The 19,212-nt window shown below is 47.2% G+C and overlaps 1 protein-coding gene and 1 long non-coding RNA gene across 4 annotated transcripts in view; one reads left to right on the forward strand and one right to left on the reverse strand.

The window, feature by feature from the left end:
• Nucleotides 1-19,212, forward strand: part of LOC132682884 (uncharacterized) — a 44,199-nt gene that overhangs the window by 22,609 nt on the left and 2,378 nt on the right. For both annotated transcript variants that reach the window (XR_009611929.3, XR_009611928.3), the window contains exon 2: nucleotides 18,893-18,970. This is a non-coding gene — a long non-coding RNA (uncharacterized LOC132682884). The remainder of the gene's footprint in view (nucleotides 1-18,892; nucleotides 18,971-19,212) is intronic.
• The window catches only part of STAC (SH3 and cysteine rich domain), a 139,134-nt gene continuing 134,209 nt past the window's right edge, over nucleotides 14,288-19,212 (reverse strand). For both annotated transcript variants that reach the window (XM_060638202.3, XM_060638201.3), the window contains exon 11: nucleotides 14,288-15,699. In XM_060638202.3, the coding sequence (XP_060494185.1) occupies nucleotides 15,601-15,699 (99 nt within the window). In that variant the 3' untranslated portion in view covers nucleotides 14,288-15,600. The remainder of the gene's footprint in view (nucleotides 15,700-19,212) is intronic.

The raw sequence follows: 19,212 nt of genomic DNA on the forward strand, positions 1-19,212 counted from the left end.
CAGAACTACTCTGAGTGATAGAGAAAACAAACCTTCGAAGGATTGGACTCTGCATTGTAGAAACTGACAACTAGGCTGGGCTGTTTCTTCATCTAGCACCGAGGCTATAGTAGCATTAGATTAACCAGCTTGGCAGTAAGGTAAGAAAACCAAGTGCAGCCGAGAGTACAGACAAACTGGCACCCACGAAGATGAACTGACACCCGCCTGCAAACTCCATGCCGTGCCTGACATGCAGGGGGAGCCCGCACCCTCCCCTGAGATTCCATACTTGCACACGGGGAAGTCGCGGGAGGAGACAGAGCAGGTGCGGGAGTGACAGGGACAATGTGAGCCAGCTGCCATAGTGCCTCCTGCCTTATCCTGACCTCAGAGCACACAAAATGTGGAGGCTGATTTCCTCCCACTTTTCAAGTCTCGAGCAGAATATCTCCTGTGGCTTGCCCTGACATGGAGCCATTCAAGGAAGGGAATTCTGGGAGATGTGACTCCAGCTTGTGACTCTATGTTGTTACAGAGCCAAGCTGACAAAGCCAGCGTGACATGTGAAAGGGTGTGCATAGAGTAAATGATAATACACTTTATTGGTGTTGTTGATTCGTGAAAGAGGTAGACAGTCTTTGAGAAAAGCAGTAATGGGACAAAGGGTGGGCCTCCCCAAGCGTCCACTGGAGGTGCATGTTTGAGGTGGACGTGGTCACTGTGGGAGGTGGAAATCGTCCTGCTTCTTCCTGTCATAGTTGCTGACACAGTCTTAAGCAGCCAGGTTGGACCTCAGTCCTCTGACATCTGCCTATCAGAGCACTCTCGCCTTCTCTGTGCGCAAAAGCCTCCCCCCTCCTAGCACCTCTTGAGCTCTATTTTCCTCCTGAGAAGAGGCAAAGGGTAGCTCAAAATGGGAACTTTGGGTTTTCCATGAGAGGTGCCACAACCACCCACCTCTGGAGTTCTGGCTTATCTTCTTGTGCTGACATCCCTGACTCAGAATCTTTTTTTTAAAAACATCTATGCATTTTTGAGAGACAGAGTGTGAGGGGCAGAGAGAGCGGGAGATAGAACCCAGAGCAGGCTCCAGGCTCTGAGCTGTCGGTACAGAGCCCGACACAGGGCTTGAACCCACGCACTGCGAGATCATGACCTGAGCTGAAGTCGGACGCTTAACCGACTGAGCCACCCAGGCGCCCCACTGACTCAGACTCTTTACCCAATTAGGGCACCGCCTGCCTCCACATTGTGTGGCCGCCGTGTCCCATAACCTTCCCAGCCACGGTAGAGAAAGGTAAGCTGGTTTTCTCCAAGAATCCACAACCAGGCTCTTTGGGGATCCCTGCTGACACTCCGTGTTCCCACGAACACTGGTCTTCACAGATAAACTAAAAAGCGTACACGAGGGGTGAAGAATCTGTAATGAGCCCTCTGATTCATCCCTCCATGCCTCAGTTTATTTGTATGGGAGATAAGGTTGTCAGCCACCTTCCTCAAAAGGATATTTTGAGGTTTCACATCGGAGAGTTGACATTTATTAACCAGGGTCATACGAACGCCCTGATTTAATCTCTGGAAAAATGCTTTGAGTGTTTCAGACATAGGGACCATATAAGCATAAAGAATTTTGCCCATAGCTCTTGAAGGAGGCGGTGGTCAGTTAACAGGGGTGTGGGCTACTGTTTGGTGTGCTCGGGGGAGAATCGGAGATCAGTATATACTATGCTGGTTTATTAACTATTAACTATTCGCCCACCGAACAAAGATGTTCTGAAAATATTTGTCTTGTAATAGAAGGAGGATCCTTTTAGTCAACAGGTTACAATAGGGCAACAGCCTCTCACTGGAGAGATACCACTCTTAGGGGACAACGGCAAACACTGGAAGCTTCCACGTGCCGGTCGCTACACTACAAGCCTTTCAAATCAATTTCTCCCTTCATCCCTTCCACAATTCTTCCCAGTAGGTATTATTATCTCTCAGGCTCAGAAAGATTAAGGAATTTGTCCACAAGCTAGGAAGGAACTAAGTCAGGGCTCCAACTTAAGTGGTTTGCATGAAAAAAGATGCATGGGGCCTAGATGGCTCAGTTGGTTAAGTGTCTGACTCTTGACCTCAGCTCAGGTCATGATCTCATGGTCTGTGGTATCGAGCCCCACATTGGGCTTCTCGCTGACAGTGTGGAGCCTGCTTGGGATTCTCTCTCTCTGCCCCTCCCCCCACACTCTCTCTCTCTCATCAATCAATCAATCAATCAATCAATCCGTGCTCTTCTCACTATATTATCCAACACTAATAGTTGTCTTCTAGGTCAACAGCTGTACTCTTAAGCATTTACTATTTATGTTCTTATGTGATAACGTGGCAATACAGGAAAAGATAAAAATCTTTTAAGGACTATAGGTATTATATTTTAGAGCAAACGGTTAGATTAATAGCATACCTAGGCTTAAAAGAGCAAAGATGTCACTATTTTTGTGCCTTTGTGAAACAGATTATACTCCTTGCAAGAAAGTTTGTGTTAATGGCAATTCATGTGACGGGGAGGCCAAATACATCCAGTTCTGGTAAGGAAGTTCCTGGGAGCTGAATCATACAAATGTTCAAAAGAAACGAGGAGCATTACTTAAAAAACAAAACAAAACAAAAAGCCTACTAGTGCGGTAACATCACGGTGTTTCAGACAATCCCATTTCTGCTGTCTGGTCGCGAGTATCATTTGTTTCTCCAAGAGCGAGCCATCACCAAGAATCGCTCCCTGTTTCTTGTCTGTGGTGCGTTGGAAAGATGACTTTCCAAAAGTCGTCTATTGTAATTATCCAGATCTCAGGTCGGAACCCCAGTGAAAATCCTTTTGATTTCAGCACGAAAGGAGGACATGAATAAACAAATGAGCATCACATATTTCACTCGCATCGACAGTCAGCTGAAGAGCTGACATGGGGAAACCTTCAAGAAGATGCCCTGGAAACAGGGGAGAGAAATCCTAGTTGGCTTGGCTGCGTTGCACAGATCGAGGGTGTAGGAAGTGTCCTTTTGAGACGTGGAGGAGGAAGCTGTGTCCCCTCGGGCTTGTGCCGGGCCACGACCTGGAGGGGAGACACCCCCCAGAGCTGTTCTCATGTGTTGTTCTAACTGGAGGCTTTCCTTGGTAACTAAAGATTGTCTTTTTGTTACTTATTTATTATTTTATTGTTATTATTATTTTTCACGTTTATTTCTTTATTTGGAGAGAGAGAGAGAGAGAGAGTGGGGGAGGGGCGGAGAGAGAGGATCTCAAGCAGGATCCCAGCTGCCAGCACAGAGCGGAACATGGAAACCGCGAGATCATGACCTGAGCTGGAACCAAGAGTCTGAAACTTAGCTGACTGAGCCACCCAGGCACCCCTTTATTATTTACAATTCTAAGGGTCGTCCAAGTCTTTGGACAGAGAGTAGGTGTCATCAGAAAGACCTTTTACCCTGCTGAGCATTTGGAGGTGCAAAGGGAAGGACAGAGTGGGGCTCCGGGGTGGGGGCAAGGCAGGAGGAAGCAGAAGGAGGAGGGAGGAGGGTGGGGGTGAGGGGACAGGGAGTTGATGGAGTGTCACGTGCCAGGACCCCTCTCTAGGTCTCCTGCTGACATCATCATGTCAAGCGTAGGAACCTCAGCCCGTGATTTATGGGAGTGGATTTCTTGTAAACACTGGTGACAAGACTGAGTTTAGCATCCAGCCTGATATAGGAACAGAAACAGATTTTGCGAGAGAATAGGAACAGGGAGAGGCATAGAGGGGGTCCAGAAGAAACACAGGACTTGGGAATTTCTGGAGACTGTGATAGAGGCTCAGTTGAGTAAATTAATTTGAGCTCAGAGTTTGTTAAGTGGTGATTAAAACGCAATAACCAGGACTGGCTGCGTAATTTTTCTTTAAAAATATTTCTTTGATTTTTTCAGCTTATTGAGGTACAAATGGCCAAATTATAAGACACTTACAGTGTATATCGTTGTGATTCGATTAATGTATGCAGTGTGAAATGATTCTCCCTATCTAGTTAATTAATCCTCTATCACCTCACATATTTATTTTTTCTCTCCCTCCCTCCCTCCCTCCCTCCCTCCCTCCCTCCCTTCCTTCCCTCTTTCCTTTCTGTCTTGCCTTTCTTTTATTTTGGTGAAAACATTTAAGTTCCCCTCCCTTAGAGAATTTCAAATATACAATACAGAGTTAGCAGCTGTGGTCATCATGATATACATTAGGTCTTAGAGCTGAAAGTTTGTACCCTTCTCAAACCTTTCCATATTTCCCACACCCCTCTGCCCCTGGCAACCACTTTTCTGCTCTGTTTCTATGAGTTTGGTTGGATATTTAAGTTTCCACGTGTCAGTGACACCATGGGGTATGTGTCTTTCTCTGTCTGGCTTATTTCTCTTAGCCTAATGCCATCAAGAGCCATCAATGCTTCAAATGGCAGGATTTCCTTCTTTTTTATTGCTGAATAATACGGCTGAAACACACACACACACACACACACACACCAGAGGAATGTTATTGGAATATCGGAATTATATGTATATAATACATATACACAGGGGTATCTATATATACCATATCTTCTTTACTCATTCATTCATTCAGTTCATCCATTGACAGACATCTGGGTTCTTTCCATGTCTTAGCTGTCGTGAATAATGCCGTAATGAACATGGGGGTGCAGACATTTCTTCGATACCCTGTTTTCATTTCCTTTGGATATATGCCCAGAAGTGGGGCTGCTGGATCAGATGGTTCTACTTTTAATTTTTTGATGTACCTCCATACTATTTTCCACTGTGGCTGTACCAATTGTATTCCCGGTAATGGAGGCTATAGACTTTTCTGGCCCATGGATTTGAGACTCCCGAGGAACCCTCTATAGATTTCAGAGGCTGAAAAAACTCCAGAGAGCACCTCTGCTTTGGAGACAAATTGAGTTTCATCCAAAAAGCAGTTATTGAATGTTCGCCATACGTAGAGAACCGTGCCGGGTGCAAAGAAAATAGAGATTTACCTGGACATTTCACATCGTGCGTTGCTAAAACTGTGAGAGAAATCAGTCCCTTCCCCTCAGCGGCTTATAATCTAGTAAGTGAGAGGGACAGGTGAGCATCTAGTTTACAAAGCAGAGGAAGTAGGAAGTCCTGGCGGGGTGTAGACAGCCAGAGAGCGATCTGTTAAACGGGTAGTAGGTGCAGGGAGGTGATTCTCGCCGCGCGTATGATGTGTATTTACAGATACGTTTTACTGAGTACTTGCCTACGAACCATAACCTGTGCTAAGATCTTTCTATTTAATTCTCCAAACGGCCTCGTGGATGGGCATTATTTGGTATTTATTTTACAGCTGAGGAAACGGGCTGGAAGTTCACACACCTGGCAAGAGCTGAGCCAGACTGGAACACAGCTGGTCTGAGGACAGAGCCCACGCTGTCCCTCCGCCACACGGGGCCGGGACAGTTGGTGGGAACACCTGGGTAGAAGGCTCACGGTTTCTCCTTCGGGGTTCTAACGCGAGTCTCACAGTTGATCTAAGACACAGACTTGTTCAGTATGCTTTGCTTTTAACCTCCCTCATAACTCGAGACTGAAAAGTCCTAACATTCTTTCCCCTCGTGTCCCCACAACCTGAGTTGTCTCTGAAGGCGGTGGAGAGGGAGGGCAGTAAAAGGGGCCCGTGTGGAGGCAGCCCTGTCCAGCAGGTGTTCTTGGAGTTGATTTTCCGGGGGGGGGGGGGGCTGCCACATCACACCCCTTGTGACTGGGGCTGCAGCTGAGTTCCCGGCCAAGGGAGGGGACAAAACCAAAGCTCTCGTCCAGGTCTTGCATTTAATATCTATTTGGGTGGGCTTTGCTGACTGATCCAACTTGCTGTCGGCAGAGGCCGTGGCCATCCAAACACCCAGATGTGCTAAGAGGTGGATGCCGTGCTGGTCACGACGGAGGGGCTGCGGATTGATGCCCTTACTCCACGGTGCCCTGAACTGCCCTCAAGGAATATAGAGGCGATTTACTGCAACGAATCTGAAAAGTCACCAGCCGTCAGGAAAGCAGTGACAGACGCCAGTTGAGTGAGTCTGGTCGGGGCTGTGCAGTTTCAGAGGCACCGAGGTTGGTCTGGGGCCATCGGAGAAGAAGACTCCACCGAGGGGGCCGCGCCCGCTTCTGTTGACCTCGGGGAGCCCCCGGAGGGTTTTGAGCAGGGCAGCGGCGGGATCAAAGTGGTGCTTCTGGAAGATGATTCTGGCTTTGAGGTTGACTCTGAAGGAGAACCGCCACCAAAAAAGGCTTTGCAATGGTGGGGGAGCCGTGAGCACCCGGTGCCAGGATGAGGCTGCCAAGCAGGCTGGCTAAACTTGCTGTGCTGCCGCGGGCCCCTTGTCGTTGCCCTATATGGCTATGGCCTGCCACTGGGCACGGGCCTCCTTTGTTTCTAGCCTGCCCTCTCTCTTGCTCCCAGGAGCGTCTTCCCTTCCACGCCAGCTCTCCCAGTGCCAGTTCTGCTTCCACCCCACCCCCTACAGGATATTGATCTCACCCAGATTTTATGATGTCTCATAAACCTCTTGGGTTTTTTCATCTGTCTGACTCACCCCAATCATGCTATATTCTCCTAGCACAATTAGACATCTCCTTTCCCCTGTGCTTTATAAATTACTTATCACTGCATTCAGGCATCCGTCTTGAAATATAAAGTGCATTGGAAAAACAAATGACAGCCGGGGGTGGAGTGCCCATCATCTAACCGTCCGCTTGTGATTGCACTCACCTTTGACTGATCCCATTACCTCCTTATCGCTCAAAGCCTGAGGTCACCGAGACTAAAATTCCCCTCCGGGAGAAACCGAAATGGGGAGGGGGAAAAATCCTTTACTTTCATCTCCCGAGGCTATGAAATTTTCCAGATACGAGACTTAAGGAGGCTGGATTTTTTTCTGTAGGGACTGATGAGTCTTGGGTGGTGGTGGTGGTGATGGGGACAGTGGAGGACGACGTGATTAAAGCGAGAAAGAAAAGAGAGGTCCAGGGGAGACACCCTCGAGGGCAGTGACACTTTGCTTCATGTGTAAAACACGAGTAAGGCATAGCTGTGAAACCAATGAACTGAATCAAAGAACGTACAGCCGCTTAAATCTGTAGCACAGCACAGTGCACAACCTGAACGTGTGTGTATGTGTGCACCCTATGCACCCTTGGATTGCAGTCTTACTGGCCAATCAAAGGCACCTTTCTTACTTTTCTCATCCTCAGGGGCTAGTTTGGTCTATTACTACCCAGGAAAGGAACCGACAGCTTCCCACGCTGGTTACATATTAATACCTTGCTATTGCATTTTCCTAGTCTTTTTGGTTAGCTTTTTCCGAGTTTTGGGGAGCTCTCTGCTCCTAATCTGTGTTGGCAGGCTCTGGTCCTCCTTGGCAATGCTCTTAAAGACATTCAGGCAACAAGGACGTTGGGTTAGACTTCCGCAATCATCTCTCCCCCTTCCCGAATGGCAGTGTGAGGCTGTATGTTTCCTTCTGGTGCTGAAATGACCACAAACGTAGTGCTTAAACCATACAAAGTTATCATCTGTTGCAGTTGTGGAGGTCAAAAGTCCTAAATGGGTCTCACCGGAGTGGGGCCCAGGGCTGTCTCTTCTGAGGTTCAAGGAAGCTCTGGGGGGGTCCAGCTTGCAGGCTCCCAGAGCAAAAGTAAATCCCTGCAGATACCAGGATCTACCCTCTCTAAACGTCAGGTTGGTATCCACCTGCTGTTAGTTCGGCTCCTTCCTGAGGGTCTCACACCCCTGGGGCTTGTAAAGAATTTCGTCCTTCTGCCAACACAGATCTCTGCCACAGAGTTCGGAGAAATACCGTCCGCAAGGTCTTGCTTCTTTGCTAGTTGATTCTTTAGTGCCTGGTGCTGTTCCCACCTTGTACCCTACAGAATGCACGAACCGGAATCTCTTCTGAGCCCAGCTCTCTTCCTGGGCCTTCCCCCCGCCCTGGCCAAGTCCTGGCACCCTCACTGTCCCAAGGCCCTTTGCACAGAATAAATGATACTCCTCTGATGGCTGATCCTCTTGGGTACAAGTAACATTTCTTGGTCCCCAAAGCCCACAGGTTTCATTATTTCCAGCACTGGCTCAAGAAGATTTGTCTTGCACTGCCTCATTGCGTTGAATTTTATGGTTTTAATATCACATGCCTGTAAGAGTTACAGATTCTGTAAAACCAGTTTCTGAATACTTAAGATTTTAACTCCCCCCCCCCCCCCCCCCCACGCCTTGTGATGGAAAGAGGAAAAAGAAACTTCTGCAGTCCTGGGATGAGAAGTTTCGTGATCTCTCTATAGCAGGAAGACTCTTGGGGGGGCTCATCATGAATAGGGTGAGGAATCTGGCCCAAATCACACGTGGTCTGTGATTAAAAAACTCCCAGGTCCCCCCTGTTGTGAAGACGTCTCTACTGTGTTTCCATTTTGATGACGTTTTAAACTCTATTATTCTCTGAATCGCTTTTGCTGGGGCCCTAGACATCGAGGGAGCACCCTGGTGGAGACATACTAACAAGATAGGAAGAATGATCTCGCCTTTACAAAATCTAGCTTCACCTGAGAAAATTAATAAAAGGAAATCTTGCCTAGCGCAGTGTCAGGAGGTCATCAGGGAAGGCGGTCATCCCCGCGTGGCGTCAACGGCAGAGCCGCATCTTGCAGCTGGACGCTACCGATCTCCCAGCAGAAGGAAGGGAGGAAGGCTTCCTTCTGCCCCGGTAACAGCTCAACCAATGGGAGACAGGCACGACGACAGCCGGCCAATGAAAAGCCACTATACTTCAAACTCCCAGGGTCCTCCAATGGACTTCTTGTTTCTAACAGCCTCCCCTCCTCCTTTCCTCTACAGAAAGAGGGGTCCTCCCCTGGGTTCCACAGAGTTCCTATGGTGTTGCCGTAGCTTGCTTGCGTGGGGTTGCAATTCTCTGCTCTTCCGGAATACGCCCACTTGTGATGGCAAAATAACCGGAAGTTTTATTTTTTAGGGTTAACACAGCTCGTCTCCACAAAATCTCCTCCCCTCCTCTCCCTAAATTCTAGTGAGACTGCCCTGCTTCAGGTGTTGGTATATTCTAAAAGAGAGAGCTGAAAAGTTGCATTACTACCACTCTCAGTCCAAAATCACATTTTTGGCCTGACAGGTTTCAGTTTTTGTAGACCGTGTTCCTAATGAAATTAGCCTATTTCCAGCATATTCTTTAAAGATTTTGTTTTTAAAAAAAAATTTTTTTTTTTAATGTTTATTTATTTTTGAGACAGAGACAGACAGAGCATGAACGGGGGAGGGGCAGAGAGAGAGGGAGACACAGAACTAGAAGCAGGCTCCAGGCTCTGAGCCATCAGCCCAGAGCCTGACGCGGGGCTCGAACTCCCGGTCCGTGAGATCGTGACCTGAGCTGAAGTCGGACGCTTAACCGACTGAGCCACCCAGGCGCCCCAAAGATTTTGTTTTAATATTTATTAGAGAGAGAGAGAGAGAGAGGGAGACACAGAATCCGAAGCAGGCTCCGGGCTCCGAGCTGTCGGCACAGGGCTCGATGCAGGCCTCGAACTCACGGACCGCGAGACCGTGACCTGAGCGGAAGTCGGACGCTTAACCGACTGAGCCCCCCAGGCGCCCCCGGCATATTCTTGTGGTTCACGGTTCTTTCTCTATTGTAGCACTAATCCCTTTTCAGTGTTACTTGTTTGATGACAGTCGTTCCCAGTGGACTCCAGCGAGCATTTGTTGATTTGACTGCAAAAATGCCAACCATGTAATGACCAAAGAAACCTCCATGTTTGAAACCAGCAGCTTGTGATCTACCACGTTTGGATTTTACAAATACGTTTCATCAGCCTATGATATGATTTCCACCCTTACCAGTCTCGTGGGTGGGACGCATTGGAGCCGTGCGGAGGTCCCTACCCAACAGCGATTGCGTTTCACTGTAATTTTTCTCCCTCAAAACTCCCTGTCCCAGTACTAAAGTTTTCAGGGAATATTTTTGGAATCTCTTCGCTTTCAAGTGATTCCTTTACAGTTTCCTCCAGGGAATTAAAGAGAACCTTTACTTACGAAATGCTTTTAGTGATTCCTCCTAAATGTAGAAGGGGGAAGTTGTGGCAAAGAGCACGTCCTCCCTCCAAGGCCCGGCACCAAGCAAGCAACTGGAGACCCTTGCGGGCTGTCTCTTATTTCAGTCCACTGTTGCTGATTCTTGACTTCCTTTGTCTTTGAGAGAGACACATGGGTGCCTACCTCATAGATACACATTCAACTTTACATCCTGCAGACATGGCTTTTCTTTTTTTACCAGCATCCACTGGACATTTCTAAAGATTACTCATATATTAGAGCCCAAAATAAAATGCCAATTAATTCGCCAAAGCAGAAACCCTATGGATATTTTTTGACCACAACACACAATGGTTTTAATGACACACACAAGCTACACACACACACACACACACACACACACACAAGCTAAGAGAAAATCAAAACTGTAATTACAGAGTATTAGAAATGAATGAAAATGGGAACACTTCCATATGGTCAAAGCTGAACTCAGAGGAAAAGTCATAACCTTGGATGATTTCTTTTTACCTTAGTAAGAATGAAAGTAAATACACTAAGCAAATGATTTTCAAGCAACTGGTTTAAAAGGAGAAGATAGAAAAGAAAGATATTGTCATGTACAAAAACAGTCAGAGTCAGGTGTAACCTGAGAACCTGAGTTAATGAGGTCAGTGGAGAAAATCTAAAGATGACCCACCATTTTTCTTGGAAATAGGTACTCTACTTTTCCAGGTGTATTTTCAGGATTTCAGCACATCCTGAGTTCCATGAAGACATGGAAGAAGTTCAATAGTTATTTAAACTTGCTGGTGTGATGATAAAAAAAAGTCTGCTACTTTTTTATTTTTAAAAAAGAACTCTAAAATATGTTGCTATTATCTTGTTAATATTTCGAGGTACAGTTAAATTTCTATTGCCCAGGGGAAGATTGAGGACTATTTAAAACTCCTTACTGGAAGCTAAGAAAAACAACAACAACATGTTCTAAGGGTCAAAAACACCAGGTGTTCTACAAAACACACAACAGAATAGCAACTGGGCAAAATCTAAGAGACCGTTACAGGATATCTTTAAACCAATTTTTTTTTTTTTTTCCAAGTTGTTTGTAAGGATTTTTGTTTTGTGCTAAATCTGTGGAACACACCTGCTCACTCAGTTTCCTGGGGAGACTATTTTGGGCAGTGCTGAACTTTCTTTTATTCCCAGATTTATACCAGCCTACACCCGGATGGTCAGTCAGTCTTTGCTAAAGCTATTGGCCATGAGGAAGCTACTCTTCTTTTGAGTTTTTCACCCCTTGGGGACACAGATCCCACTTTCTCCTACTCCCTACAAACTGACTCCAGAGCTTCCATTTTTACTATGATTATGCATTTTTGCCCTTTTCAGTACTTCATAGGTATTTTCGTGAGATGTAGGAAGAGAGGGGGTATTAGGTGGACCCAATATTACATGAGAATTCACTACCATAGCATTTTCCAAACTATGTGCCTTGGAATAGTCTAGTTGATCCTAATAGGTGTTCAGTAGATCTAAATCCCCTTTTATAGATTTACTGTCAAAATTAGGCAATTAAAGGCTCTGAGAAGTCCTGAGAAAAGAAGCCTGGTTTATTTTATTTAAATCTACACTATTTGAGCACAAAATTCTTTCTTTCTTTTTTTCTTTCTTTCATTTTTGAGACAGAGAGAGACAGCGTGAACAGGGGAGGGGCAGAGAGAGAGGGAGACACAGAATCGGAAGCAGGCTCCAGGTTCTGAGCCATCAGCCCAGAGCCCGACGCGGGCCTTGAACTCACAGACCGCGAGATCGTGACCTGAACTGAGGTCGGATGCTTCACCGACTGAGCCACCCAGGCGCCCCGAGCCCAAAATTCTTTTTCACAGCCGCCTGGGCCTGGCTCTAGGCTGGGGCCAACTAGTAAGTTTCCTTCCCGACTGTCTTTTCCTTGGGACAGCCAGGGACCTTGAACTGGCTTTTGGAGATCTGTGTTTTTTATTTTTGTTTGTTTTTTGTTTTGTGTGTGTGTGTGTGTGTGTGTGTGTGTGTGTGTTTACCTTTTAGCAATACTTGACATCAGGCTATTTATATGTACTGTGATCTTTCCACTGATTTTGTTTTCCTCCCTTTAAAAACAAAGAACAACAACAAAAAGAGGTTAGAGGGGGAGAGAGCCAAAGCATAAGAGACTGTTAAAAACTGAGAACAAACTGAGGGTTGATGGGGGGTGGGAGATGGGTATTGAGGAGGGCACCTGTTGGGATGAGCACTGGGTGTTGTATGGAAACCAATTTGACAATAAATTTCATATATTAAAAAGAAAAACAAAGAACACTAACTCTGATAATTAGTTCTGTCTCACTAGTTGCTTTAAATATGTAACCCAGATGCTGGTCTCTTATTCTCGATGGGAGTTTTGTGTGTGTGTGTGTGTGTGTGTGTGTGTGTGTGTGTGTGTGTTTATTGCTGAGGAGGAAGGTGGTCTATGAAATCAACCCTACTCGTAGTCACTTGGACATCTACATGGGGCTCTCCTTGCAGCCCATGGCCCACACTAAAGGTGTCTCAGTTGTGCTAGTGATGGGGTTAAAAATGTTCTATTCTTTTCCTCCCAGAGTCCTGAGGAAGATTCGACCGGTTCTCCACTTCAAATTCACCACGACAGAACCCCAGTCCTTCAGCATTGGTGGTGGAGCGTAGGGCACAGTGCCAGTTAGATATGTGCCAACCCTCAGCTGGGCAGGGGGAGGAGCTGAGGGGCTACAGAGCTGTTCTCTCACACTGTGAAGACGATCCCCCCGGATCCCCCCCCCTTGTTTTCCTTCATATCAGCATTTCTTCTCTGCCCCTGCCCCCTCTCCAGAGTCAGTCTCCTGAAGTCTTCACCTCGTCCCCATACCAAAACCGTGGCTCTTCTCCCCGCCATTTCTTGAGTCTGGGAAACCTTCAAGACTCTGGTAGGTCATAGCTATCCTTGTTCCTGCCATTTCCATAGACAAGCAGAAGAATAATGCCGTGGTTCCTAAAATCTGTGTGTTGGGGTGTGTGTGTGTGTGTGTGTGTGCGCGCGCGCGCGCGCGTGCACGTGTGCGAACATCTGCGACAATCTGTGCCATCAGCAACATCTATCTTTTTCTCTGATATCTGCATGACTCCAGACCTTGAAGGAACACTAGAAATCCTGCATTTGGAGGGTTAGCTGCCCACCAATACTTGATGTTTGTAAAAACTTTTGGGCCTCATTTCTAACACTGGCTCAAATTACAAAGTCCCTGTTCCAGTTATCTATTTCTGTATAACAAAGCACTCCAAGACTTAGTGACTTAAAAACCACCAAAGCGTATTTATTTTGTTCATAAAGCTATCCCTTGGGCAGGCCCAGCAGGGATGTTTGCTGTTCTGTGATGTCTGGGATCTCAGCCGTAGAAACGTGTGGTCTCGCCGCTGGGCCTCTCCCACGTGGTGGCCTCAGAGTTGAATTTACATGCTGGCTTGGGGTTCCAAGGGTGAGTGTTCCCAAAGAGCAAGGCAGAAGCTGCAAGGATGTCTTGGCCTAGACTCAGACGTCATGCCACATCACTTCTGCTGTATTCTACTGGTCACAGAAGACCAGCCCTGATTCAGTGTGGGAGCGGGCTACACAAAGGCAAGGATATCCGGAGGCAGAGATCCCTGGGGGAACGCCTTGGGGGCAGGCTACAACAGCCTCCTTCTATTCAGCTTCCAAAGGCAAACTGATTTTTCAATGCAAGTTAAGTTTGCCTTGTGACACCGCTATACCAAAAAGCTTCAGTGGATATTCTACCAGAAAGAAGAGATCAGGACACATGTTTTCTATGCTCCTTCCAGCACTGTGTTGTCTTTATTAAATGGAATACAGAATTAGAGGCAGAAAGTGTTTGGACTCTGCCATTCCATTTTAGGGAATGGCAGTCCTATTATCCACCCTGGCTCTCAGAGAACCCATCTTGTCTCGGCACACTCCGTTTTGCAGGTTGTACCGGAGAGGGAGGGAATTCTGGATGCTGGCTTTAAAGCGACAGTAAGGCATCCAAACTACTGTGAAACCAGCAGCCATCCTCTCTCAGCTCCCAACATCATGCTGAGTAGTAACAAAAGAAATAAATGGAGACTAATGATACTAGGGTTTGGGGAACAATGCTTACATGCACAAGATGCACCCACTTAAGTCTTTTAAAAACCAGTTGTTCTAATGCTTTTATTGCTCTGTAACAAAATGAATCGAGCTGACGTTGGTTCCAAGGTCACTGTGAATTGAAGTTTAACCGTATTAATGACTAAGTAATCGGATGCAAGTTCGAATGCTAGGAGGAGGCTTGCGGAGGAAGGCATCACAGTATATTGAATGCTTGTAAACATTAGTACAAGTACAGAGTAAGAGGGACTCCCCACTTGATGTTAAATAGGCCCCAAGTTCCTCTACTTTCTGAGGGATGAAGCACTAAAGGTTCTTTTCCACTTTACATCGGCTAGGGTATAATATACTGCCCTAAAGAGGAACGGATTCAGAGTTGGCTACTTTTCTCCTAAGATGCGGTTGGTTCTCCTCCAGGTTCCTGGTTCTCTACAAGCTGGGCTCAGCCTCCAAAAGGGGGTCCTATAGGATGGCCTGAGGGAAAACGCTGCCCCTAGTACAGGGGACGTGGAATGAAACAGGGCTGATCGCTGAGATTTTTTGCCCCATTCTCTTCCTCAGGCCCATCGCCTCAGGGAAATGCTTTCATAACCGGAAGGGCTGTATATTCTTCAATAAGTAGGGCTCTTTGCCCCACCTCACCCCGCGCTTCGCTCTCTGTATTTGTCGGGCCTCGTGTCCTGCTCTGTCACCTCTGTTGGTAACTAAAGCAGCAGCAGGGACTGCCTGTCGGCCACCTTTGGGCAGATCAGGTCTCTCTCGGTGGTTGGTGCCACCAGCTCAGCCCTCACACCTCAAGGGCACCCCACGACTGACTCAGAGGACAGAAGAGACAGTACAAATGCAAAGTGAGAGGGGCTGAGAGGAGCCCTAGGATGCTGGGGGCTGGGAAGCAGGACTTCCTGATGCAGAGACTGCAAACGTGGTGACATGGATGGGCCGGGACTGGGGACACAGGTCTGGAATCAGAATCACACTTGGCTATAGGGATCTGAGCCTTGCATAGGGCCCATACCACAAGCCGGAGCACACTCCAGCGGGCTAACTTACATCACATGGATGGGGACTGAGGTGAATCCTCAGGGACAGTTGTGACTACTGCCCCACCGCCACCACCACCGCCACCTGCAAAGTGCTCAGCTCAGCCTCGCCCCCACCTTGGGCAGCCCGGCAATGCTGTGAGATGGGCCCTCTGTCCTGTGGCTGGGACTCCAGTCTCAGATCCGTGAGTCTTGTCTCACTGTTTCCCGGGTGTAGGGTCAGTGCGACAGCTCCTCTGTGTGGACACAGTGTGAGATGAGGCATCGCGGCGAAGCCCATCCACTGCAAAAGCAGGGGGGCCAGCAATCAGATGTTTTCTAGGACATCCAGGGGGACGAGGCCCCTCTTCTTTCCACTGAGGACTCTGATAAAGCCATCCTGCTCTTCTTCAGAGGTCACGCAGATCTGAATGCCAAGGAAGAAAACACCAAAGGGTCAGCAAGGAAGAAGCTAGAAGCTACTATGGCTTGAATCGCTGCAGACTGAGGCCAGGAGCACCAAACTGGAAAAGGGAGAGGAGTTTCAGGGAGTGGGACTGGCTCTGTAAGAAAAAGGTTGAATAAATATTAGGCAGATCCTGGCTTTGGAACTATGCCCAGGCGTCATATGTTTTCTGAGATTCAGCTTTATGAACGAAGATCAATAAAATGGAATTAATCATACTGTGTCCCCCTGAAGAGTCACTACGAGGACAGAATGAAATAATGCTTCCTATAGAGCCTAGCGGGTGCCATGCAATGAGTCCTCAAAGCGTTTTAAAGATCCAAACAAATAGCTACCATTCAGCAGGCTCTGGTCATGTGCTTGGAAATTTATATATGTTGTATCAGAAAATCCAAAGAAGCTATTCCATTCTTGGCCCCAAGCAAAGAAAAGAGACGCTAATGTCTCCCCTAGTCCACCTGTGCTGGACTTAACAAGAAGGTGCTTAAAATCCATTTGGGTATTCTTGTCACTTACCGCTGCCAGGCCACCAAACGGCATGAAGGGTGGGTGTGGTCAGAGGTACAGAAGAGGCTTTGAAAAAGAGCCTTTGGTGTGCTGTGAGTTCACCCAGTCGACCTGCTTCCGTGGGTGGTAGGTTATGTCTTAGGCTGGATTCCCCAGAAACAGAGCCTGAGATAGGAGTCCTCGTGAAGGGACTTGTTGAGCGTGTGCTCTCGGGAGGTGGGAAGCGAGGGAAGCATGGTGGTCAGTGGAAGGAGCTGAGCAAAGGTGAGGTCTCAGCTGGAGGCGAGCCTGAGCCCGATCCCACAGGGAGCTCTGGAGCATGAAGCGCACCACAGAGCGGACCCACCTTGAGGCAGGGGGTCCGGTCTTCTGGGCCCTGTGTGTCAGTCGTTGGCCACTGGCCGACGTGGGCTGTGAGAGATGCAACCTATCAGGCCAGGCAGCTCTTGTTCCACGAAGGGGGATTAGCTGGACAAAGGGCAGCTGTGAGATACTAGCCGACACAGCCACCGGGAGATAGGTGCACCCACCTAGAGAAGGGGACGTGGGCAGGGCCCCAATAGAGACCCCTTCACATGGAAGGACAGGCATTAACAGGCCACTTAAAGAGCTCATATGTGACTCCTGGGGCTTGGGACACACAACAGGCTGGTATCTGGTTCATGTTTCAGAAACTTGCTGTGTGATAAGCTTGACTGGAAAGAGGCTCAGACAGGAGTTAATTTAACAGAAGATGTGTTGACTGTTTCACGAAGGCCAGAGGTGATCTGTGAGAAAGGAATAGCCCAGGGGCCATGTTAGATCCTACTAGAGCCTGATGGGGTAAGGTGACCCCTGAAAGGAGGGTGAACCACCTGATTACCAAAAACTAAGGCCTGTCATTGCCCATGACAGAAACATTGCAGGCAGGAGACCCTAGGGATGGGCAGGGAGTATATGTCTTAAAAGAACCCATTAAAAATGCCCTGAGGGCAGGATTTACCATTAAAACCCATCAAAGACGGAGTTTTCTTCCTTCTTGACATATGTCCCAAATTCAACAACCTTTACTATTAGTCTAAGCAATCTGCACCAACATCTGCTTCCTCGTGCAGATTTGTTCTAGATGCTTATTTTAAAAATTGAGTTTATAGTTTGAAATAGTTAAATAAAGAAATCAAACCTGAAAACAATTTACTGGCATACACACACACAGATGTTATATCATGGTGATGTCTAATAGGGAGAACCCTGGAAAAGGAATCAGAAAACTGAAATTCTGGCCAGAGCTAAGAGCCTTACACCATTACCCCATGCCTGAGAACATACCAAAAATGACTGCAGTTTGGGTCTCTGTTAGCTTTCTGGGTCGGTTTCTGAGTTTTCCGTTATTTACATTAGCAGTCAATTTCAGTCTCTCCAGCAAAATCCCACTGTGTGTCTGTACACACTACCTTTAATCTTCCTTCTCTCTCCCGAGATTTCAGCATGGAAGTGAAACATGGTTTGGTAGAGGCAATGGAAGAGTGGTCTGAGGGGGTCTCAAAAAGTAGGGAGGCCTAGAAGCACCAATGTTCACGCTTTGTTGCATGTATGGACTTGTTTTGCACCTCCTAATTGGCACCCCTACAGTGATTTGATCTGGGGAGACGTTCCAAAGGAAGAGGAGTTCTGTACCCACCATGCCCTCCTTGGACAGTCTTGGGAGCAGACAATGGGTAAACAGAGGAGGAAGCTAAAGGAAGTTGAAAAAAGATGAACAGAAATGGTTGAAAATAGGCTTCAGTGGTTTGTACTCTTCCCGGAAATGAAGGGTCTAGAATTTAAAATTCTGGTGGTACAAATAACATAACTCGCCACGCTTGAGAACCTACCATTTTAGGAAGCAGTAACCGGGCTGGAAGCATTGCATTTCGAGGTAGAATGGAAAGATGAGCCCAGAAGATTATGGGTAGAGAAGGGCAGGAGGTGAGGGAGAACCACAGCAACTCCTTTGGTTCGGAGGGCCATGAAGAGGGTGCCCAACTTGTCCTGGTTTGCCAGGGACTTTCTCAATCTTTTCACTGAAAGTCCTACATCGCAGGAAATTCGTCAGTCCCAGAGACCAAGTAGGGCTGTTGATTATTCCAGCAAGTGTTTTCTTGGTCAGGCCACGTGAAAGATACCCCACTTCCTGTATTCATTCATTCATTCATTCATTCAAGTTTTTATTGAGTGCCTACTATGTAATAGATACCACTCCAGAAACTTGGAAACTGGTGAAAAAAGGGCAGATCCCTGCTCTCCTGGAGCTTATTGGGCAGAACTAGGGGACAGATATTTCACTGAGTAATTACACATGTCATGAGCACATTGCTGAATGAATTAATTCCTCACTCATGGGGAAAGGGGTGCTGATGTGAGTATCTATGGCAATCTGATCTGGCCGAGGGGGTAAGAAAGACCTCCCTAAAGAAGAGGCCTTTAAGCAAAGATAGCAAGGTGAAAACGAGGGGGAAAAAGTAGGAGATGAACATATTTCAGTATCAAGGGAGTGTGGCACTTTGGAGGTGGGGAATCTGTGGGAAAAAGTCAGAGAGGCTGGAGGGGCCAAGAACGTGCAGGAACACAAGCACTACTGAGCCCAGCGGATGCCCTTAGCTGACCTTCTGACTTCTCCCATTGACAGGAACTGGGGGACTGGCCAACCACTAAAACCATCGCCGGCAACGATCAATTCAGTTAGGATTCACCTGTGCCATGGAAGGTACCAAACAAAGCACTTATACTTTCTTGGGGGTAGTTTTCAAATTTTCTCCACAATAAATGCGTTTCAGTTTTATAATCTAAAAATAATTTACCTGTCTTGAAAGCTTTGACGAAAATGCAAAGAATCAATAAAAGTAGTTTTACGGGGATGGCAGAACTTTGGATGAATTTAATGCAATACTGTTATGGTATTTAAAGTTGATTTCATGAGGGTATTTTTTAAATTTCAAAAATGCAGAA

The sequence above is a fragment of the Panthera onca genome, chromosome C2, assembly GCF_046562875.1.
Source record: "Panthera onca isolate mPanOnc1 chromosome C2, mPanOnc1 haplotype 2, whole genome shotgun sequence".
Lineage (NCBI taxonomy): Eukaryota > Metazoa > Chordata > Mammalia > Carnivora > Felidae > Panthera > Panthera onca.